At 35.4% G+C, this 26,125-nt stretch overlaps 1 protein-coding gene across 1 annotated transcript in view; it reads right to left on the bottom strand.

Annotated features, from left to right (window-relative positions):
- Positions 1-1,008: 1,008 nt before the first annotated feature.
- The window catches only part of LOC145285897 (uncharacterized), a 417,018-nt gene continuing 391,901 nt past the window's right edge, over positions 1,009-26,125 (bottom strand). The window contains exon 5 of the mRNA XM_080134364.1: positions 1,009-3,230. Within this exon, the coding sequence (XP_079990490.1) occupies positions 3,069-3,230 (162 nt within the window). The 3' untranslated portion in view covers positions 1,009-3,068. The remainder of the gene's footprint in view (positions 3,231-26,125) is intronic.

Raw genomic sequence — 26,125 nt, forward strand, 5'->3', positions numbered from 1 at the left:
TCGAGCTAGAACAAAAAACAAAACGGTGGTCTAATTAGAGCCATAGGTGATCCTCGATAATCGCTCAAAAATCGTAAATCAAACAAGACATTGATAGAACGTTACATTTTCACATGACTGGTGAGAGTAATTTGATATGTTTCTATCAGGATTTTGTTTTCGATTTTTGAGTGATTATCAGAGCACGATCATGGCTCTGAGATCACGATTTTTTTTTTTTCATTCTAACTCGACAGTTTTTTGTTTTTTTTTTTAATAAAAAACACTTTAAAATAAGTTAAATACAAAAACTTATCCCGGTAGATAGAAGAGTAACTTATCACACCTTTGGTAATATTTATTTGCTGTGTTTAACTCTTTTTTGCTTTGTTGGCTATTCTGGATAATCACCACCCAGTCTAGTAATTCCAAATCGGCATATATATTCTACGCATATACACCTATTGTCACTGTAGGTATTATTAGACTGTATTGGTGTTCAGTAGAGAGGGCGAACAAGTATTTTCGTGAGTAAATGTTTGTAAAGTTCTTACATGGTCCAGGTGGCATTTTAGAAGATATTTGGAGAAAACAGTCAGACATGATAATTAGATTTTTTATTTTAGCTTTAATTTTTTGCTTATGTCTGATAATTGTTTTTATTTGTAAATATAATTTCTGGCAATGATAAAAAAAGATCTTTTTATTTTTGCCAGATTTTTTTCGATTATGTTTTTTTTTTTAATCTTTCCTTTTTTAAAAAAATATTATCTGGTTTGTTTTGTAGAAGAAAAATGAAACAGAAAGTTAATGTTTTTTTTTTTTTTAGGAGAGGGAGGGAGAAAAATAGTAATGAGAAGAGGGGGATAAAATAAATTTAAAAAAAAAAATAGCAAGAAAAAAAGATTTAATGGGATTTTATGAATTAAAGTCTGCCTCCTTGAATGGTTGCGGAGGAAGGTTTTCATAATTCTTTTTATTCGTATCTAAAATTAAAACCCAAAATAGAAGCAGAATTGTAACGAAATGTACTATTTATATATATCAGTTTTATTTTCTATTAAACAAAAAGACAGTCTGTTTGTTACTTGTTTGGGTTTTTTTTTCTTTTGCAATTTTAGTATCTTTTTTTTTTCTTTAATTATTTTCAATTTCCTCCAAATTTCATTCATTTTTGTTTTTATTTATTTTGTAATTTCCAATTCATCACTTTAATTTTAAATCATAACCTGGCCAGAATTTAAAGATTAACAAAAAAAAAAAAATGAATAAATAAAAGCCACCGTATATTTCTAGAGTCAAGACAGTAAAAGGAAAAAAAAATAAGCAGCAGGAAATCCAAGATTGATTTTTATAAGAAAAAAATGTGGGAAAAGATTAAGTGGATTTGAAGAGAAAAAAGATAAGAAGGGTGCGGTGTAGGGGGAAGGAAGAGGAGTACTTAATGAAAGAGGGAGACAAGAAGAAAATTTTCAGAATAGATTATTATTATTATTACATCACCACAACAGACAGACCACAGGGTTGAGGTGAGGGGGGGGTAGGAAAAAGAAAAAAAAAAGTGTATTGCCGGGGTTGGGAAGAGCATAGTATAAGTGTGTGTTAAAACACATGACCCATAATGTTTGCAAAGCATACAGGTGAATCAGATGTATATGAACACAATATACAGGGTTCGCCATATGTAACTATGTAATTGCACAAAATTATCTGGCTATACTGCAATAATTACAAGATAATGAAAGAGTTTGTGCTTTCAGCAAGATAGGAAACTAGTCAATTATGCTGCGCTTGTGGAGTACCAGCTGAATAATAACCATGCTTGATCAATCAATTCGCAGGCATTGGCAATTTGGGTGGCCACCCTGTTCACCAGATCTAACCCCTCCAGACATTTTTAGATCGAGATGTTCTCAAAGACAAAGCCTACTCAACAAAATCCCTTAAAATTGTTGAACCTAAGAGACAAATCCAAGCTGCCATTGCTCAAGTGCCGTTGTAGCTGTACACTGTAGTGTTTACGATTAAAGGGACATAATCCCAAAGAGTTATCTACCTTAGTCAACACGTGTCTGTTTTGTCTTTTTTTCACAACTTGACTCCCGTGAGCTGGGACACCCACAATATTATATACACCAAAGTATTATAACACTAGCAGGATAGTGCAGAGAGTCTGAGATTTCAGCAAGATAGGAAACCAGCCCATTATGCTGCGCTTGTGCAATACCAGCCGGAAGACGACCTGCTCAGTCAATGAACTAGCGGGTAAGGATCGTTAGTTTGGCCATCTCGTTCGCCAGATTTTAACCCCTCTAGATTGTTTCCTGTGAAATGTTCTCAAAGACAAAGCCTACTCGGCAAGCCTGAGGAACGATCTCGAGTCGCCATCACTCAAGTGCCGTTTTGCACCAAAGAATGCTGTGGAGTTCCTGAAACGTTAGAAAAATGCATTGAACTCCATGGAAAAGACAGTTTTAATAAACATGTAGCCTGTCCAAAAAGTCACTGATGGTTTTGAACTTAAATAGTTTCTTTATTTTTTTATATCTTTCTGTAATTTTAATACAATCTGACTAAGACATTGGGAATGCTTTTTTTTTTTTTCAAAAAAAGCATTGCAAAATGTAAACCATTTTTATTGATGAAAAATAATGTCTTCAGTTTCTATATTGCAGTTGCATATAAATTCCATGTTGAAATTAAATTTTATAGTTACTTGTGGCGGACCCTATATACACTGCACAGAGAGAGAGAAAGAGAAATGCATTTACATACACACATATATAAATATACATTTTATGCACATATATTCATATATTTATAGGTTGTTGCCACAATTAAATTAGTCCACGTTTTTTTTGTTTTTTTTTTATTTATTTCTCCCCGTTTAGTTATAAACAAAATTTCAGCCACATGGCCCCTTTTCGATTTACAAGGAGAAGCAGATAAAGTCATAGGAAAGGGGGGGGGGGTATGGGGGTTAATGAACAAGTTTTTGAGAGGAAAGGGGATGGGGGACAAGCCAACTGGTCATCCTATAAAGGTTGAAAGGGAAGGGGGACGGACGTTGGCTTGAGTGATAGACTGCATTATTGTGTAATGGGTCCCACTTCATCATCATCCCCCATGTCCACGGCATTGTGGTTGGACATTGGCGTCTGCTGCAGGCCGTTTGTCAGCTCCGTGCCAGATGTTGTCATCTGGGTGGAATCGTCATTAAAAAGAGGATTTTTCACTTCCATCTCGCCCGTCTGAAACAGAAATAGATATATAAATAAAAAATATGCGAGCATGTTTCTCTGAAGATGAGATTAAACTCCTGAAAAATTTAGATTAAAGTTGAAAAAAATAAAAGATTTGCATTGTAACGGTTTCTATGCTTTTGTAGTTTCAAATTTAAAAAAAAAAAAAAGAATGCTTCTAAAAGAAGAATATCTTTAATTTCGTGATTTGCTGAACTTAAGAATTTATTCAGTTCAAATCGGTGCTTACGAACAAAATCTGTCTGTAGCGCTGACATAATAAACAAAGATTTCAGATGATGCAAAAATTAAAATTTCTGAAGATGGGATTATATTCTGGAATTGGTAAATTAAAATTTCAACCTTTTTTTTTTTTTTAACGGCTTCTATACTTTCATGATTTCAAATTAAACAAAGGTCTTGGAAAGTACAAAATCTTTATACTAGCAGAGCACCCGACGTTCCCCCTTTCCCACTGTAAAATACGCTTAAATATGATGTTTTAATTTCTGCAGATTTTGTATTTATTATTGTAACGACAATTCTCTTTTGTTCCTTATATTATACCGAGTATATCGTAGTGATTTTGAATGTAAGAAAAATGGTTTGGGTGTCATAAGCTAGAATCAAAGCCAAAATATATCACGCTCCATTCTTTATCGTTAATGTTTGAGCTATCATGAGATAAATATGAAATAGATCAAAAAAAGAACCAACTTTAATATATATGTGTGTGTGTGTGTGTGTGTGTAAAAGAACACTTTAAGTCGACTTGGGCCTGTCAAGTTCCAATATTTTTCAATTTTGACCCTTAGCAGCTATTTTTACCGGCCAAAGACCCATAAAAGAACGGCACACAAAAATGAAATCATTTGACACGCCTCATGCCGATCTTGTGTCTCGGAGGAGATAAAGTTTGAAAAAAAAAATATGGAGACAGACAGATATACAGACATAGTGAGTTTTATAAATTAGATTATATTTCTCTCAGTGTTCTTTTTTATCGGAATGTCTTCGATAAGTACTGATAATCGAAATAATCCGATGCAAGAAGGAAAAAGCGATTTGGATCAAAGTTAACACCTTACAAAGCCTAACATCACGAATGCATTTGAAATCAGCAGGACACTCTTCGTATATGAGAGAGGCACGTTCGAAATGAATGTTTCTGTTTAAAGCACAATTGCACCATGATACTTGACTTTTTCATTTTGAACTTAAATTGAAGCCATTGTCACCGCACAAGCAGTAAGGCCATCATCATTCAATCTCGGGCAAAGTAAGATCTATCTGTTAGTATTAAATAAGAATATCGTTGGAATATGAGCAACAGAAAAGTTAATCCAATCATCCGCATAAATGTGTGTGTGTTTTTTTTTTAACAAAGGAATCCCACTTATCAAAGCCCAGAGGCCACTCGAGGATAAGGGTTAATAAGTGTACAGTGGTCAATAGGATAGTGACATAGTGGAAATTTGGTAAATTGGATTACTTAAGGGGAACGGCTCATCAAGAACTTGTTTACGTTGGACTTGAAGACAACCATATTGTAGTCAGCCGGAAAGCAAACAAATGAAAGAGTTCCACAGATGTGCAGTTCTAAGAAAGAAACTTTGTTCATGGAATCTACGTTTAGGTTTAGACACGGATAAAGATTGGGGAAAATTATTGATAGTGTTTTCAGCTATTGCTGGTGCAAAACAAATGTAAGATATTCTTTTAGGCTAATAAAAAAAATAACCCTAAACAGTAAGTTATCTTGTTTCTTGGAGACGATTGGGCCAATCTAGTTGAATTTTTATTATTGTTATTATTAATAATATTGTTATTATAAGGTGCCGCAAACTAAATATTATGGTATTATCGTTTAATGCAAAACATGAGCGCAAATTCCACCATATTTAACGATCAATTTGGCATAAAACACTCATTCTAAGTCAATGGACATTAATTTTTGCCCGTTTATAATGTCTAAAAAGTCTAGTTGTTAATATTTTTGAAGATGGGATGATACTCTCGAAAAGTTAAATTTTTTTTTTGTTTTTTTAAATATTTTAATGGCTTTTATTCTTTCATATTTTCAAATTAAACGAGGCTTAAAAACAAAATATTTACAGTACATACATATACACATATGTAGACAGAAAAGGTATAAATTAGTATTCATGCGTTGCTTCTAAAGTTAATATAACATTTTTAAGTAATGGTTATACAAAAATAAAAACAATAGATTTCGGAATTTTTTTTTAGATGAGGATTGATAATTCATATTAACTGCATAATTCGGACTACTGTTCTCATCTTGAGTATTATTTTTACAGTGTTTCGCTTGTTGGCTTTCTTCCAGTGTTTTTTGAGGCAAACTCAGGGAATCCGCACGGAATATGACAATCAGTAAGATTATGCATCTAAAAACAAGAATATGTTTACGGCTCCAAAGATTTCATACTAGAATTGTCCACAGGGACCCTTGACGTAATGGATAAAAGTACTTACTAAATTCAGCTGTAAGTGACTCTCTTTTAGAGGTTGAAGTACGATTGATACTCAGAATACAATTGCAAATTACGTAGGACTTCTACCCGGTCATGGCTGATGTGGATTAAATAAACGGTTCTGTTCTAGATTCTCCGGAATTCGACAAGAGATATCAGAGGCAGATAAAAGCAATAGTTCGAATTATTCTAATATAAAAAGTGGAACGATAAAATTGTCGCCCTAGAAAAGACATGATTCCATTTCCGTTTGATGAAAACCCGTTTTTTTGTTTGTGTTTTTTTTTTGTTTTTTTTTATTGCATACCATCTACTAGTTGGCCAGTTGTGTACAAATTCCAAGAGTGCTAGGAGCCTTCTATCATGTCTGAAAGTGACACAATGTTCAATGAGTGAGATCAGAGATGCGCCACTGTACAACTCCTGCTCTCTACCGATCCAAGTTATGACAACAGGACCATTGCCAGCACCTTTAACATGCAATGCTTGAGGGCACAGCTCAACGAAGTTTCCAGCCACGGTTATGGTCTTTGGTGTGGTTTCAAGTGAGGGTCATATCATGCCACCTCACATCTTCGAGTCTGCTTGAAAGTCAACACCAAAGTGTACCTGGTTGTGCTGAAGAGTGTGGTGATCCGTTGGTGTAATCGGGTGGCAAACCATGGGTGTGGCAGCAGGACTTGGTGATGGGTCACGAGTTTAAAGAGACTCGGGCTTAGCTTCAGAAGGAGTGCTACGACTTTGTACCATTTTCTCAGTGACCACCCTCCTCTTTCTATTTAAACCCACTGGACTACTTCATTTGGTCACATGACCTCCCACAACACCAAAGCCAGCCTGATCACTGCCGTCCGTCAAGTATTCGCCGAGTTCCCACCAGTGCTTGTGGAAAAGGCATGCTCCAAGTTCCTGACCCATATCGAGCCGGTGATTGAGGTTGAAGGCGGTTACATTGAATTGTCGTATCATCCTGTATACTAAAATAAATTATAGACATTTCTAACGGCGATCAGAATTGGATTTTCTTAAGACTAGCATCTTTTTTGCGAAGTTGGTATCATGATGATTAAACATATATTACATTGCCAACCCCAACCCACTCCACCCGGAAACAGGGAATACCAAAAATAATAATCTTATAGCAATAAAACAGATCCTATATTAAATGATTAATAATATTAAGTTGGTGTAAAAATAATGTTTTCTGATGTTCAACTTAACGTCAAAAACCGACATTATTTTGCACCAACCTAATAATAGATTTGTATATCTTTTTTTTTTTTTTTCGTTTATTAAAAGTACTAACTACAATCATACCATGTTTTTTAATTCCAGTAGAACGCAAGGATACGTTTTTTTCAGGTTACCATGTGGAATACGATGTTTTCCGGGCCCTGGTTACGGTATTTTCCCCGCCTTACAGTGTTATTTATGTTATTTGATTATATACATGTATACTATATATTGTACTGTATTTTTTTAACTAATTTTTAATGCCGTATCCCGGGGTTCTACTGTGTATATAGTTCCCTTTCAGTCAGATACGAATATTAAATATTAATCTAGTATAATTTGGGGATAACGAGTATTAGGGTCCAGCCGGGGCCGATTTAGTATACTCGGATGTCAGCTCTACCTTCAATATGCCAGAAGTAGGGACGTGACGTCACAAGGAAGGAGTGAAAGAAGAGCAGAAAGCGATGGGAAAACTCGAGAGTAGAAAATGACTTAAGATTGATAATATACAAAGAGGCTAAGGGGTCCCAAATATCCGTAGCTCGAAATGCTTTGCCACAGACAAAAGAGAAGGCAACGTCAATATCTCAATAAAAGGTTGCTTTCTTTACAAATCCAGTGATTTCTTCGTTTCTTATGCTGATATGAAACATTAATTTCAAGTGCGCTGATCCGAGGAAGGTACAGACGAAACGAGGCTGAACTTAATGTTGCTATTAAGATTTATGATTGCATTCATAACAACCAATTTGTTTTGTTCGATTGTGGTTTATGAGACATTAGCCTTTACCTAAAAGGGGGGGTAATATAACATAAAAATCACTATACAGTAGAACCCCGGGATACGGTGACCTTAAGCTACGTTTTTTTTTTTTTTTTTTTTTTTCCAGGTTACGATGTGGAATAAAATGTTTTCCGGGCACTGGTTACGGTATTTGACCCGTTTTACGGTGTTATTTATAATGTTATTTGATTATATACATGTGTATTATATAATTAGATAAAATACTAAGCATATACGACCATACTGTATTTTTTTACTAATTTCTAATGCCGTATCCCGGGGTTCTGCAGTCCATTCAACATGTATAAAAACGGTGAGAACATTTTAAAGAAGCTACTCATAGATGTAAGAACAGTGTTGCAATATTTTTAGTATAATTATGAGATGTTCATTTCAACTGGGCCCAGGTAGGGATCAGAGCGAGTTTTACATTAAAACTGTACGTTTTTTTTTGTTTTCTTTTTTCGTAGATTAAAAAAAAATTTTTCTGGAATTGTTAGTCTGGAGAAGTACCAAAATTGAGAATTACGAAATAGATTCAAATTTCAATGTTACTGAATTTTTTTTTTTTTTTTTTTTTTTTTGTACAAAAATAAATAATTGCTACAAAGATGGAGTTGAGAGAAAGAGGTATAAATAAAAACCTGGCCATAGATTAATTTGCGAACCAATTTCTAAAAGCCGTCCAACACATGCCAGGATTTAAAATGAATCACTGATACCACTGTTGATCAAAGGAAGAGCCTAATGCTCTGCTGGTTAGTAGTGGCAAAAATTCCTTCAACATAATCCATCTATAATATAAATCTCATCTGTCTGTTTAAATGTATGTATGTATGTTTGTTTGTTTTCGACAGAGGCGACGGATTTTCACGAGATCAGTATCGTTTTAAAGCTTGAACCTGCGGACGACAAATATCGAAAAATTTGCAAAAACATTAATTCCTTCATCCTCAACTGGCCAGGGGTCACTTTTTTCAACAATATTTTCGAAAGTGATCCTCACTTTTTGATTGACTATCCTTAATTTAGACCTACGTCACTTCCTGTTTGGTGATGGACGCAACAGCAAAGATGTCACATTTTTTTCCTCCTTCATGGTATGGGTTCGAGCCTGCCTGCTACCACTCTTTTTTTGCTCAACACACACCTCCAAACACCCGGGCAACGCCGGCCACCCAGGCTATTCCTCTTCTAATTCTTGCAGTCACACTAGCACCTGATCCCTCCTGTGCTACCACCTAAATAAAACTTTGAACAAGCTAAATAACTTCGCCATCAAAACTTCTCATCAGTCTCCATTGTCTTAAACTACAGTGCCGGCAAAAAGTCCGCACTTGTAATTTATTCAAAAACTGCAAATTTAAGCTAAATTTAATGTAACTGTTTAAACACCCTATACTTCATGTGAGTCAAATATTAACAGGTAAAATTATAGAAGAATAAAAGGCCAATTAAATGACGGATAGTTTGTTTAAACAGTTACATCAAATTTAACTAAAATTTGCAGTTTTGTAAAAATTACAATTGCAGACATTCTTTTTGCCACCTTACATGCAAGCAAACAGATAATTGATAAAAATAGCAACTTGTGTTTGATAATTGTGTACAATGAATCGTTTATAATAGGTTTTGTGTTTGTCATGAAATAATTCCTGAAAAGCTTTATTTACTGCAAAAAAGCAGACAAACTGAACAAATTAATCACAATTTACTATTGAAGGTATTTATCCCTCCCCCTTTCACGGTTGCCAGATGTGACACAAGGGTCAGGGAAGTAGTGGGAATGAAAAGCCAGCGCCTTAGAAAAAGAGCACTGGCCTGCAAAAATTGCCTGGGCAGCCCCGTCAGCATTCCTCAGTAACAGCGCCTCAGGCGATTAGCAATAAACTAACCCCTTTGCAAAGAGAGAAGGCAAAACCTCAGAGGGTGTACTTTCTAGAAGTTCACAGGACTAACAACGTATCGCAGAGAAAAGACATTTTAGAAATGTTTTGGTGCTAGAAAAAAAAAAAACCCTCTGGCTGTTATTATTGAAATTCAAATTCTTGCAAAATTTTTCTACTTAAATGAGATGATGATACAATAAATTAACCCCTTCTCAAATAAACGAAGACAAAGCCTGAAAGGGTGGACCTCCTAGAACTGCACATGACCAGTATTACACCATAATGTATAGGGAAAAGTGATTTCAGAATTGGCCTAGACTCTTGATTTTGATGTCAAGGTAAAAACCCCAGCAGTGCCAGAGATCTAGTATTTATTTCTCTCCCACTGTAAGAAATGTGACACAAGGATCGGAAAATGAGATCAGAAAATGAGATTGAAAAGTTGGCTCTCCAGAGGAAGAGCACTCTGACTCTGTAAAAGATGACTGTACAGCCCTGTCGTTCCCAGTAAGGGCGCCTCAGCGATTAGCAATAAACTAACCCCTTCTCAAAGAGAGAAGGTAAAGTCTGTTAGAGTGGACCTCCTAGAATTGGTTGGTTGGTTGTTTTACGGTATATCAACCCTTTTCGGGTTATTTAATGCCGAATCCCAAGATTTTGAAGAAAAATTTTTTTAATAGAGTATATTTGTTGTTTTCAAGCCGGTTTCTATTTAACCCATAGTTTGGACCCTAACAGGTACTACCACTCCGGGTCAGAGTGGACCTGGGAGCAATGGCAATTAAAGAGTGGCTCCACACTCCTCAAAGCCCACAAGCTGGGGCCTCACCACTGGATATAGTTTAAGGTCATATCTAGGACCTCCTAGAATTGCACAGAATCAACATTACTCTGCAATCAGCAGGAACCAGATCATTGCAGGAATGGTATAATCTTTGTTGATTTTGACGCCGATGATAAAAATCCCTGACCAGAAACTATTTTACTACCACTTTCAATTTAACAAGTGGAGGGTCGCATTCAGAATCAGAATCTCTGGAGCTTGGAATGGACTTTCAAGAGATACAGTGAATGCACAAACGATGCAGCAAGTCAAGGCGAAATTGAACACGTGCTGAGATAGTGTATACTCTTCTGCACAAATTTCTACTATTCTTTCTATACATCGCAACTGAAGCTTCTTTAGTTTTTGCCAAATTTATTGAATTGAAATTGGATTACGGTACGATTATCGTAGTTTAATCGACTTTAACATATTGGGACATATTACCCAATACCAAAAAAAAAGGGTCAAGTGTTACAAAGGCTAAAATTACTATGCAATCCTAATTAATGTACGTCTAATCTATATATCTATAAAAGTGAAAATGCGTGTGTGAGGACACTTCTCAATCTATATACTCAACAAATTTTTTAACTAAAGACTTGAAATTTGGTATATTGGGTATTCAGACATGTGAAAAACCTTTTAATCGGTTTTCATCCAGAAAAAAAGGGTGCTAAGGGGTAAAAATTGAAAAACTGGTACGTGAGTGGGGGTCATCAGATTCTTCTGTTTGTCAACTGTTTCACGAATGTACATGCGTGAATCGTTCACATGACAGGTTACCTATGTTAAGAATAAGTAGGTTTGAAAACGCTTTTTAAAGAGCATGTTAAGCTGTCCAAATCGTTATCGTACTTGATTCACTGTCATTAGATTTTGGTTTCGATCTCAGCTTGAGTATTTTTTTTTTTTTTTACTTGCAAGAAGTGAACTGTTTAGAAAAAAAAACATAATACTCAGATGCACATGTCTCAGTTTCTGTATGAATTAAAATATAATATTTATGCGTATTTTATGACCGGGCAACGCCGAGCGGCCTGCTAGTAACTAATAAAAACAAAATAATGCTAAGTCGTTCAACTGAATAAGAACATTCTCCTAGGAATCATTATTTAGAAAAACTAGAAATTTCAGAAGATTTTTTTTTTCTTCTTCCGGGATTAGAACTAAATGAAAGAATTATAAAGCAGAAGGAAATTCTGTGTTATTTAATCAAATATATACTTGAGAATGGAACACAAAAAAAATCGATATTATTTGAGGAAAACAACGAAAGCTGAAAGGGTTTGGGAGAAAGTCAGAATCAGATGGAAGATAATTGATAAGAGTTCAAGTCTGGAACTGTTTGTCATGTCGTTCTTGTGTGCTGCCTCTACTGTTCTCTTATAGCAATCAAGTGTTGACACTTGCTTGGAATGGAGATTGAGACGGTAGGAGGGGGGCATTGTAGGGGGCAGGAGGAGACAACAATGTTTTCTCCAAGACAAATCTGTTTGCTTCCTGTTATTAGTTTATTGATCTTTATTCTTTTGTACGGATGAAGACTACAACTAGAGATGCTAGAACTGTGCTTGTGATCGTGATGGTGGTGGCGATCGTCGTTGTGATAGTTTTGGCAATTTTCTCTAAGCTTAAACTAATCCATTCTCATATGAAGAATAGATTAAAATCCCCATTTAGGGTGTAAATATATTGTTGTGGTGTAAATATATTGTTAGGGTGTAAATGTTGCAAAGAATAACGAGAAAACTTGGAAACAATGAAATGATTAATATATTAAACAGAAAATACAGAAACGATGTTAGTTTAGTGGGTTAATTCTGCTCAATGCAAGAACAAAGTTAAGTTACGACTGTATGAGTCTTGCGTTCAGACTGCTGAAACGCAGAATCTGATGACCGGAAGTGACGCCAGGAATAGTCCATTGTCAGAATCTGTAGGGCGTACCACCCCAATAGTACACATATATAATAGTAAGAACAAAGCTGTAAAATAGAAGTTTACAATTAGTTTTTATTATTCGGCAGAATATTCCAAAACTGGTGTGGTATGTAATCCTTAATCCGCGAAGTTTCAAAGAATGCTAATGCTTCTCATCAGAGGAAAACTGTTAGCAAAATAATTAGATATGAATGCTAGATGTTAGCATTTCAATGCATTTACTGGTTACAACATCAGATGAAACTCAAAATCTTATAAGTTTTAGTCATAAAATATAAGAATCTAAATATGGAAACAATTTTTTTTTTTACATGGTAGTCACCGTTTATCAAGGCCTGGAAGCCACCCGAGGATAAGTGTTATTGCGTGTACAGTAATCAATGGGATAGTATTGTAGTAATCGTTAGTATTGGAGATTTGATAAAGTGCTTTACTTAAGGGGGCAATTCATCAGGAATTTGTTTGTTGGACTTGAAGATATCCAAGTTGTAGTCCGGTGGGAAACAGGCAAACGGAAGAGAGTCCCACGGGCGTGCACTTCTAAGAAAGAAGCTTTGTTCATGGAATCTACGTTTTGATTTTGGCACATAAACAGTGGGGAAAATTATTGACAGTGATTTCAGCCAGATGGGTGTTTATCATGAAAGATTTGGCGAGGGGGGGGACCAGAGATTGGAGCTCAGACGAGCACTTTCCATGGAAGTAACGATAAAACAAAGATAGGCTCGCAACGTCTCTTTTATAGAGAGGTTGCAGAAGAGAAAAGGGCATCCCCCCACTAAGCCACAAAGTCTATTTTGTACTCTGTCAAGGCAGGATAGGCTGTTTTTAGCAGCTCCTGCCCATATGTGGCAGAAGTACTCCATCCTTGGACGTACTTTTCATGCAAAGAGTTCTTTCAGAAATATTTGGAGGAAAAAGTCAATTAGATGTATGTATATACATACATACATACATACATATATATATATATATAAGCATGCATGTACATATATAGATCCATAGGTATATATTTGATTTAGAGTTCAACATTAAGACAAAAAACAACCAATCGTATATAAAGAAAGGCCCATTGTAATGGAGGTTATTTGCAGGTGAAGAAAACAACAACAGGTGCACGTCTAAATAATCCAAGTTGAAAATCCGACGTCAGAAACAGGACTTTAGCGAGGGGTACCAGGCGTTTCCCAGGTGTTTGGGTGTGTGTGTGTGTGGTTTTGGGTAAATAAAAAGAAAAATCGTTGGTTGTTAAAAAAAACAAAAAAAAAAAACGAAGCCTTGACGCGCAGTTGGAAAATAGTAAAGTGTGAAAAAAAAAAACAGGTGCCCGTTTTTGACGAGTTATTGACGTGAACTTTGAGTGCGGGGCAGTGTTTTATTTAACGCGAGTCTGTTTTTTTTATACGAAAAAGCTTAATGAACATGCGGCGATGGTAAGCGATAGCTATTCAGCAGTTAACATTTTCTGCAGGACAGTTTTTAATGGGGTCAATAAACCGGTTTGTTTGTTTTTAACTAACTTTGGAAAAAAACAGCTCCCTGTTTATTAGGGGGAGTGTCTTGTCTCGAAATGAAAGCAACCGTCTGATATGACGAAGTCGACATTGACCAAACGTTACATAGCTTTCTAGAGACCACTGGTCGTGGGCCAGTATTTCGAATCGAGTTTCGCTTTTTTTTATATACCGAAAAACGAATGCAACACGTGCAGATCCGAAAATGTCGAATAATTAACGTTTCAAAATCGAGCAAATTAAATACAGAGGCGACCACCGTTGTTAAGTCATAGATATTATCATTTAGACGTGATATAAAGTTTTAAAAATGAGCGACGGCCTCGAGAATCCGCCGGAAAAAAGTCTTTCTTGGACATACACAAAAAGCGAACATACATTTTCGCTTTTATATGTATAGATATAATGATATAGGAATTACAATTGAGTTTACAAAGAAAATCCAAAATAGCAAACTTTAAATATATCATAAATATTATAGACCTTTCTTGGATTTTACCGTTATTGGATATTCTACTCTTCACTCGACCATCCATTCACGTGAAATCATTTTTCTTTCTCCCCCCCCCCCACTCTCTCTGCCTCACCATTTTTTTAAAAACTTTTATCAAGTAAGCTCTATGGCTTACTTGTGGTTTCATTAAATAGTTTACAAGCAAAATCCGATTCTGCATTTTGCTAACTCCTACCCTCTGACGAGAAGGAAAGTATTTCTTTCGAATCTTCATGAATTAAGGACAATCCACTTAATTTGTATTTCCTTTTTGAAAATTAAATATGTTTTAACTCTTCTTAAAGTGTTTTTAACATGTTTTATTAATTCTTATACATATATATATATATATATATATATATATATATATATATGTGTGTGTGCGTGTGTGGCTTCCTTCAGTCTTGACAGACTATGGATACCCACTGTAAAGGTGCCTGTGCGTGAAATTTGTGTGGCAAGAGTTGCGCAATCTCCACCTACGCCTCTCCTGAGTCAACATTTTTACATACCATTGGCAAGTTGAGGCACAGGACGACTGGAAACAATGTCGAGATGAGCGGAGAGCAAATACAGAGCCTAGAATGCCCAAATCGTCACCAATTTGGTACTAGCCAGGCTCAACGTTGCTTAACTTCGGTGATCTGATGAGAACCGGTGTATCAACGTAATTATGCGCGCGCGTGTATATATATATATATATATATATACACACACACATATGTGTGTGTGTGTGTGTGTGTGTATATATATATACACACACACACACGCATATATGTTATTTGTTTTTGCGATACGTCTTGAATGCATTCAATTATTTACGAAAGTGCATTTTTACCTAAATGCGAGTTGGAAATAATTTTCCCTTTAATCAACGTGGTGCCCCACGGTATATATATTAAAGTTGGTTAAAAGGAAAATTATTCCCAACTCGCATTTAGGTAAAAATGCACTTTTGCAAATAATTGAATTCATTCGAGATGTATCGCAAAAACAAATAACATATACGTAAATCGCGATATATCCGAACAGTCAGCGAGGTGGACGAGGGGTAAGGGTTTAGGCTTCTTACCCTGGGGTCCCGATTTCGAATTTCGCTAGATTCAGCCACTCTGATGAGTTGTAGACGACGAGACACGTGTCAGTGGATAATTATATTTTATATATATATATATACCCCGGCAATCCAACATTTAGTCATTTTCATATACTGTTGCATGTAATACTTCCTCACTCAATCCAACATGGATAATGCTAGGTAATTTTACTATAATACAATTAAACGATTTTTGTAATTGATCTTAACTGAAATATGAGAGTATATTGATACTATGTAAGTTGACCTGTTTATTATTAGAAAAATATCAAGCTGATTCAATAGAAGGAACTTGTTTTGGTCGATTAAGAAGTCTGATTCAAATATGTTTTAGAATCTCGCACTTGTTTACCATGCGAGTCAAGTCAATTACATGAAGATAACAAAAAAAAAAAAAAAAAAAAAAAACGCTTAAACTGGTGAAAAAAGAAACAGGAAAGAAATAGTCCAGTTGTTCATAAAAATATATATAAAAGAAAACCGAACATATAAAATTAAGTCCGTCTATTTCTCAGTCAAACATCGAAAGCATATTGATATTTGATTCTGCCTAGCTGATTGGTTATTGCCCTTCTATAATAGCAAATAGTCTTTCGTTTTAGTTTCTTTCATTCTCAGAAAGTTGCCATTGCATTTTCTTTTACAATCTATCTGCGATTACAACAACTTTACTAATAGCGGAAATACTTATATCGATTTGATTTCAGTAATAATTGAATAACAACGTTATCTATAATATATTTGTTTATGTATGTCTCGCAAAAACTTTTGACATAGGCGACTGATTTTCACGAAATCAGTATCATTTTGAAGCTCTACCCTCCGGACGACAAATATCGAAAAATTGGTCGAAAACATTACTTCTTTCACCCTCAATTGGTCAGTTTTCTATAGGGAGGGTCGTTTTTTTCGCTGAGATTTTTTGCAAGTCATTCAGCCCTTGCGCCCGCAACGTCGCCTAAAAGGCGTTATTTCGACCGCCCGTGACGTCACAACTACGGTAGGCATATTGGTAAGAACGTTTGTTTTTTTTTGTTTTTCACCTCTTTTTCCTCTGGCACGTTACTAGTTCGAACCTGATTACTACTCCTATTTTTTTATTTTTATTTATTTATTTTTTTTTTTTTTTGCTCAACAAACACCCTTACACACACCTCCACTTTCTTTTCCGTTTTCGCGTAACGGGTTCGAGCCTGCCTACTACAGCTTATTTTGCTCAACACACACCTCCAAACACCCGGGGGGCACCCAGGCTAGTATTGTAATAATTAAATTTAACTTTAAAAAGAAAATAAAGCTGCGAGCTTACTTTAGATAACATCAGAGAATAATTTTTTCCACTCGGGCAAAGCCAAGTAGAGGCAATAAGTCTCAATTTATATAAAGTTAGATATGTACAGGTTTCACTCCTAAACTAATTAACCGATCATTATTATTTTGGAACACAGCTGCTAGACGTGAAGGATCATAGTGTAGTTTAATTTAGTTTCATGCACAGGGAGTAGAAGTCCTTTACGAAAATTTAGATACCGCTGACTTTTGTGAATTTTTAATCATAGTCTTTATGGATTGCTGTCTAGTGCCTAAGTAATTAACCGATCATTATTAATTTTCAAACACAGCTGCCTGTGTACTTTAATTTAGTTTCGTGCAGAGGTAGTAGAAGCCCTTCACGAAAATTTGGATACTTGTGACTTTTGTGAAGTTTTAATGATAGGAACTAGATAGCAATCAACAAACGAAGGTTATCTTAAATAACACCTGACACAAGGATAGAGAACGACGCAGGTATTTGTTTTGTTGTTTAAGTATAAACAGTATCATCGATTCCTAAAATGTCAGCTTCTTTGGGGTATTTAACATGGTTAAAAGGGGGGCATAATATAGGCACCTTTTATTTGAAAATTCAAATATTTCAGGTTTGCATTAAATTTGATCCATAGTCATTAGAGACCAATACTTACATACCGCTTCTCATGGGATCATTAAAGTTAAGCAACGTCAAGCCTAATTAGTATTAGATGGGTGAATATTTAGGTGCTGTATGTAGGGGGACATCGACACCTCCTTACAAGAGTTTCAAAAACTTAACGTTGCCATCTCCCCTAACAGGGATATACATACAACTGGAGACCGCTTGAAAATTTCATATTCCCATGAAACTTCCTCCTTTGGAGGAAGTCGATTAAATCTGCGTCAGTATATTGCAGTAGACATTAATGAAGCAACTTCACTTGAAACTTAAAATTTGGAACATTTTCTAAAAATCGAAACTATGTAATAGACCTTGGTCAGAATTGGAATACAGGATTCTAGACATAAGGTTTAGTAGTATTATATTTTGATTTTTATTTTGCTAAGAGGTTCAAGAAATGATGCAAAACTGTTCTCTTTTAGGAAATAATTTTACCTGTTTTGAGATATTATCCTAATAGAATATAAAACTACTTCAATTCTTGTCTAATTTGAGAAAATATAAAATTAAAAAAATAACATGTTAAACAGACATTAATTGCAACAATACATCTTTTTATTCACAATTAAATATGCAACATTAAAAATTATAAGTCGCAATGAAATCACGATTGACACAATCTATATATCTATAAAAGTAAAATTGTCTGTCCGTGTGTGTGTCTGTTTGTCTGTGTGTGTACGTTTCCCTACCAAACTACTCTGTCAATTTTCAGTCTACAGACTCGAGATTTAACATAAGGATTATTGAGATTTGGGAAAAATTTTTTAATCGGTTTTCGGCTAGAAATTTGGCAGTCAAGAGGTCAAAGTTCAACGATGTGACCTTTGAAAACTCTACCAAACTCCTCCGCCAATTTTGGGTCTAAACACTTGAAATTTTCGATGCAGATTACTTGGACATTTTAATTTTATTTGAGCTCAAAGCAATAAATGTTAAAGGGCAAAATTGATGTCTCTCTACCAAATTACTGCGCTCTCTACCAAATTACTCAGCCAATTTTTAGTCTAAACAGTTGAAATTTTGTATAAAGTGTATTCAGACATAGGGCAAGCTTTTTAATCAGTTTTTCGCCAAAAATTTAGTTGCCAAAAGGTCAAAGTTCGAAAGATTTGAGTTTTGCGATCTCTAGCAAACTATTCAGCCAATTTTGGGTCTAAACATTTGAAATTTATATAAAGGGTATTCAGACATGGAGCAAGCTTTTTAATCAGTTTTTGGGCGAACATTTGGCTGCCAAGAGGTCAAAGTTGAAAGAGTTGACCTTTCCAAATTCTACCAAACTCCTCCGCCAATTTTTTATCTGAACACTTGAACTTTTTTAATATATATATATATATATATATATATATATATATATATATGCACATAAAGTTATGAACAATACATAGGACCCGAGAAAAGCTGGGGTGAACTGCTAGTATTAAATGAAACAGCCATTTTAGATGCAGCAAAATACAAAGACAAGATGATTTTGAATCAATCTTGTCTTTTTTTTTAGTTAATCTAATATATAAAAAATTCTATATGTCTGTCTGTTCCTATATTTTCAAACTCTATCACTAAGTCATGGAGCGGTGCTAGGGACCTCATATTATATATTTCATATTTATTATTATGATTATTCTTTTCTTGTTGTTGTTATATCGTTCGTTGTTAGGACTTTTTAATAGTGAGAATCTTAGAGAGAGATGTTGTAAGAGAGACTTTTTTAAGAGGGATGTTGTTGAGAGATGTTGTTAATGATGCGATTCATATATATAAAATGTTCATACTTAAATGTGTAGAAGCTCTTGAGTGAGGAGATAGTGTTGAGACAGTCTTAGTGTTCATATTGTGTATGTAAAATGTGTATGTAAAGACATTTTAAAACACATGATATATATAAGACATATATAACAATTTTCACTTTACCTTTTGGTAGAATTATAACACAAAGACGACGTTTATAAAAACACATGATGGGTTTATTTCTTCTCTCGACCGGTCGTGGTTTTCATCATCAAGAATTCAAAGCTTCACATATTAAGTTTAAAAAGTGACCGTCTCACTTCTAGACGTTCGAATCCCAACTGCAGACTATCGTCTGTCGTCCTCAAACTCCCTCTCCCAGTTTCTCTAAAGTTTCTAACTATATCGATAACTTCCCATTTTTCATGACGTCATACACATGTTAAAACATGTGTCTTCTTTCACGTGTTCTGGAAATGCGTGTCCAAAACTTTTTCCTTTGTTTACAAAAGGAATTTTAACCTATATTCCCAGTAACCTATATTTCCAATATGTTAACATGTTTATTAAATTATCTTGTAGTTGCATTCTTTCAATTGAATTTTCATAACAGAATTGACAATGCACATTCTTTTTTTAAAACTATTTTATCTCTAAGCTTAACAATGATTTGTTTTACATTCCATTTTCTAATTCTCTCTCGTAATCTATTTCTAAACCTAAATTACGAGGTTCGAATTTCGTCTATTCTATTTCATTTTCATTTTAACTAAATCTCTCTATTTTTATACTTACATGAAAAGGGGACAGCCCTTATCATGTAACACTCAAATAATTGGATTTTTTATGGACCTTTCTTTTATAGGTCTTTAGCTGGTTAAAATAGTTTCCAAGGGGTCAAAATTGAAAAAAATGGTATACATGTTGTGGTTTCCACCAAAAGAAACCGCTCATCAAAAAAAGGATTCCTATTCAAAACGTAAAAACCACAGGCGACGTCACTTTCGACAAGTACTTGAAGACGTGAACACTTATCCTGTGGAACTCTGAATAGTACAATTCCTGCTAGAATAATATTCGTAACTTTCCCAGCTTCAATTTGATATGACACGTGAATATAAACCTCAAACAGATGACTCCCTACAGCACTTTAAAGGCTCTAAAACAAACACAAGTCAAGAACGAAAAACGACGACTAGCGCTGGAAAAGTCTCGATGTCTACAACTACGTCCGGCGAACGAGTATGAATATAGCGTTTATTTTTCAACAAGCAGTCAGTCGCGGCTAGATCGCTGCACGGTGAGGTTGGGCCCTTTAGCGACCCGACCCAACTCAGCAGCAGTAGCCATGCCCACACAGAACAGTTTAGACTACCTGCCTGACAACGGCCAAACCCAGCAGTAGCAGCAGCAACCACTCGCCGTTGATGCGCTTGATTCCCAGCAGTCCAGTTTCTCAAGCCAGCACGTGTCTCTTGTAGCCACCAACGATGACTTCGTAGCCTGCCAGTTCAAGCAACAGCTGGATTCCAACCTTCAGCCTGAGACCTCCTACCACCATTCAGTTTCTTTATGAAAAATAAACCTGAACGGATTTATATCATCTCTTCTTTGCAGTTGTCGTTTTTTTTTTTGTCTTCTTGCCTGTGTCGTCTTTTAGTTGTAGTGTTGATTGCCGCCGACATTCGTGACCACAATGTACATTTTGTATTTTTGATTTTTAACCAGTTCATATGCATGTCCCATTGGTACAGTGGTAACGTCACCAGCTTTCTATGCTACAGTTTTGAATTTCGATTCTAGCTGATGGCACCCAAATACCTTCTTTTTTTTTCTTTGAAATCATGACTCCATAATGATATATAAGAAATCTGGACAGATTAAAATATCATATTTAAGCGTATTTTACGCCTAGGCTAAGCTAAGCGTCCCCACCCCCTGTTAGTTGCAACTATGAAGTCAAGATGGAGAATATTAAATAAGACAACCATCATGCAGCATCAGGAAAATGTGACTTTCCTTTTTTTATTGTTAGTATTTTATCAACAAGCCAATACAATATTCGATTATGTTTTCTTTTTCAAAAATAAAAATGGAGAGACATACAATGGTATAATTCTAATGTTCAGAAGAATTGGCCTTTAGCAAGATCACTTTATGAGTGATCGTGTCTCTTTATCATATACATAGAATAATCACGAGCCTGCTCTATCGTTATTTTCATGACAAGTGTTCGACTGAGCTCCAATCAATGGTCTCCCCTTGCCAATCTTCCACAAAAAAACATTAGTCTAGCCAAAAACACTATCAATAACTTCCCCCATTCTCTATCGGTGTCTAAACCTAAACATAGATTCCATGAACAAAACCGCCTTCCTAGAACTGAGCGTCTGTGGAACTCTGTTCCGCTGGTCTGCTTTCCAGCTGACTACAATATGGTCCACTTATTTATTGCAGACTATTATCCTCATCTTTTAGTTGTTGTTTCACAACGTTTCGGCCAACTATTCCTCTGCTCTTCGTCAAGTGGCAACCGTGACGGGATAGGAACTCTAAATCTCTAACTTCATTCTCAGCAATTACTGCCTTCCATAGTTGTTTTTCGTCTCATCATGTTTTGGCCAAGTAAGCCTCTGGCTGGCTTTGGGTAGGATTGAAACCGCTATCTTCATACAATTCTCACATGGAACCGTAGAGATTCAACATCTCTATCCACTGCACTAGGGACCAGAGGAATAAATGAATAAATAATACTCATCTCAAACATTCCAATTAATTAAATGATATATACAATATGGTCATCTTCAAGTCCAACGTAAACAAATTCTTATTGAACCGTCCTCATAAATAATCTGATTATACCCAAACCCTTATCCTCGAGTGACCTCCTGGTATTGATACGTGGTTGCTACACCGGCCTTTCTTAACACAAGGGAAATTAAACTAGTTCTCACTATATATATATAATTCTTACTGCTGAATACCTATCGCCGTCACGTCAATCAAAAACGCGCACCTGTTTTTTTTTTTAACACTTTACTATTTTCCAACTGCCCGTCGTGAAGGCTTTGTTTTTTTTTTTCACCTACATCGATGGAAGAAGCGACAGTACTACCACTGACTAGCTGCATGCAATTCAGTTATACCTGTTTCCTACCTTTGTACCTTTGATGTTAAATACACTTGTTCCTTAAACCAACCTCGACTTGATTTTCTTTCTATTATTGTGTCACCACACATCAGAGACCTTCCTCAGAATTCAGCTATAATCAGAGAGAGAACTAAGTTTATTAGTTACTGCTGGAGGACTAAGGATAAAATTGTCAGTGATGTTCTTTTGTGGATGCTAAAATAAGGATGTGATTCGGTGGGGAGACCGCACAGAATCTACACCAAGCAAATACCAGAGGCCTACAATGCACCTATGAATAACTATCTGGTTTGTTGGCCGATAGAATGAGCTGGTTAGTCTAAAAGTTAGCTGGTATGAGAGTCCAAAAGATCCGTGACATTACCAGGACTGAATGGTTATTTATACATTAATACCGTTATACCTTTAACGTACGTGTGTCACGGTTTCCAGATTATAAATATGTGGTAACCTCTTTTGTAAAAAAAAAAAAATAAAAAACGTTGGCACTCCAATTCTTGGTAGATCGTGATTTCAGAGATCGTTAACGAAGATCAGAAACAGGGATGATTCCAGAATCGATCTTTCAGACACTCCGGCTTTGATAAGATGTGCTTTAAATTACTGCCCATCTACATTTATAAGCGTATCAGGGTGAATGAATTCAATGGTTGAGAAGACATTTCTAGATAGTCCATAACTAACACTCTTGTGAAACACATCATTCTGCCAAACCTTATCAAAAACCTTTACATTTAAATGATTTAAATTCCTATTAAAAGTGATCCATAATTGTAGAAAGTTCGTTGATAAGCCATGAGTGATAATAAATCATTTATACTTGTCATATAAAAGCAAATTTATCATTTAAGCCAAAAATTGTAAAGTAAATAATAAATAAGTGTCAATTGGATTTAGAACTTCGACATAACAATGAAATTGTGAATAATTAGTCATAAAATAAATACCTGAATTTAATTAATTTTGATATAAATAAAATAAAAAGGTTTGATTAACGATTACTGAGTGAATTATGACGCTATTTGCAGTTTATGTTTTTAATAAATTAAGGTATCTCATTGGATAATAATCTCTCTTGATTGTCCAATGAAAGATAATAATGAATCTCATGAAATTTTTGTTACTAAAAAAATATCGGACTGAATAGAATATGTGATCGATGAAATTGATTGAAACACTATTCAAAGTGAAATACTGATTTTGTAGAAAAGGGCAAACATATCAACGATAAAATTTGATAAATAGACTGGCTTTTCCCTTATATATATATATATATATATATATATATATATATTTATCTTCCACCAGACTATCCATCCAGTGCCACTCCCTCAGACACTTTAATGTCCATGAGCCCAGAAATTACTTTTTTTTTTTCTTAGTCCTACTGGTAAATTCCCACGCTCACACAGGCATGATACTGAAGACGGTCATTGAGATCAATTATTACATGTTTCCAGCATTTCAAGCCTCCATGCGTCATAACTTTTCCATCGCCACAGGACCATTTTTATAGACAAATGCCTGAGGGAGTATCTATACACAGGTGATGTTAGAGTCTTAGCTTTGTACGACAGCTAAGTCTCTCTCTCGGTTCAAAATGTTGAGATTCAGCAACAAGCAAGAGCAAGATAGCCAGCAACAAGTTAAACTGCAGACCAGCTTAATGCGGGTACTGGTCTCCCGCTTTATGGTTTTTTTAAATCAGAGATTTGCTTCTCCTAGAAAGGTTGCCTTCACCACGGCTTACGGGAGCCCTCTTCACACAAACGCACATCGTGCTAGTTGGACGTTGACCCCGAAAAAGGGTTCATTCACCCTTTGGAAGGTCTTGTTTTTAATCCTTCAGGGAGACTAGCCATCCGCCTCACCAAACAAGTCTGGTGGGGGAACCAGTTTAGTCGCCGGTGACCCGACCATGAGGCAGGTAGTACTGGGTTACATGGTACCAGTAGCATATGACGTGACCTGACAACCATATATATATATATATATATATACACACACACACATAGAGATTTTTGCAGTATGTTTTACTATAACCATACCTAATTCTTAGATCATTTATTAGTAAATGAGAATACGAACTTATCTTTTTTATAACAAAACTAAATTTTGCTCAAAATTAAGTGAATTTGAATAATTAATCAGATAAGAAATTAGATTATTCACATTTTTTTGTTTTTGTTTTTTTACAGAATAATTCTTTGTGTAAAAGGCAAAAATATTTCTTCAAACGAATCTTCGTTCACATAATAAACATTCTAATCCCCAACAAAAATTGCCTGTAGATTTTTTTCTTCTTCCAGCTATTCTTTAAATGGATTTAAATTATTGCACTATTTGTATTGTTTTCATTTTTCATAATATAAGAATTGAAAAAAAAAAACAAAAAAAAAACGCCGTAAATATTTGAAACAAAAGATCGTTTGTAATTTAGATGAGAAACTAAACCTTGAAATTGGATTTAAAAAAAAAAAACATCTTTGCAGCAACAGTTAAAAAAAAAAATTAACAACTAAATAGTTTTATTGATTAATCAATCATTCTCCTTGAGTTGAGGAAGCAAAGAGAAACAAGTATGGCTACAATAAATATTGTAATCTTTTTAAGCCCAAAAACAATAAGTGATTTCTAATAATAAAATGATTAAACAAACAAAGGGATACTGTTATATCAAAAGCTGTTTTGAAAGCGACCATCGCGAAATACCTAGTGACACGGATACTGTCATAGAGTATTAAATCCGGTATACCGAGCTCAAATACACTCGGATCTATTGCAGTCGTTTATATACTAATGTCTTATAGGGGGTGTATCAACAAGAAATCCATGGTAAATGGCTGTTGCGATAAAGCAAATTAATTTGCATAGGTTATCGCATGAGATGAAAAGTACTGGTCTTAAGTATTGAGACATTATGTTGAACAAAGATGGCGGCGTAGTTCAGATCAGATCCTGAGTGTAATTGGCAGTAACCAAAATGGCGGCCAAGAATCAAATGCAATCCGTGACGTAGTTAACGGCGAACTGATTGAATCCAAAATTCGACAGTTTTTATAGTAACTTTGGAAGGTTTTCATTGGTCGTTTAGCACAGCCGGTGGTTATAAAAACGATTGGCGAATTCATTGGTCTCATACCCCCTACTAGGAGTCAAAAACAGTTTACAACTGGAAATCTGAGGACACTTGTCACTCAGACTCCAGGGAATACCTCATGCTGTTCCCAGAGACAAATCTTTGATGGCCTGTGTGAAAGTTTCTAATGAGTTAGAGAGATGAGAGAGATGCCTCCATTCAGTCTCGAAAGACAAAGGATACCCCCTGTAGGGGGTAGCTGCGTATGTAATTGTGTGGCAAGGGTTGTGCAATCTCAAACCAAACATCTCCTGAATCGCCACTGCTTTAGTGCAGTGGCAAGGAGAGGTCCAGGGCGACTGGAAACAATGCCGAGATAAGCAGAGAGCACATACAGAACCTGGAAGTCTCAAATGGTCACCCATCTGGTACTTGCCAAGCTCATTGTTGCTTAAATGAGTTACAATATTAATAAAAAGAAATCTTATAAAACTGCCCCTTACCACCAAAAAGGCATAAGCCCTGACTGACACCACACAAAATAATCGTAAACAGTCAAGAAGAATGGAAGGAGTGAGGAGGGAAAACAGCAAGAAATTAATGGTATCATCGTAATAGAACAATGCTATAGCAAAAGTTACTTTTAAGCAGCCATAGAACATGCATAGTGAAACCTGTACCACCATGGAGTTTT

This window comes from Euprymna scolopes, chromosome 10 (genome assembly GCF_053919585.1).
Source record: "Euprymna scolopes isolate OS-2025 chromosome 10, ASM5391958v1, whole genome shotgun sequence".
NCBI classification, from domain to species: Eukaryota; Metazoa; Mollusca; class Cephalopoda; order Sepiida; family Sepiolidae; genus Euprymna; species Euprymna scolopes.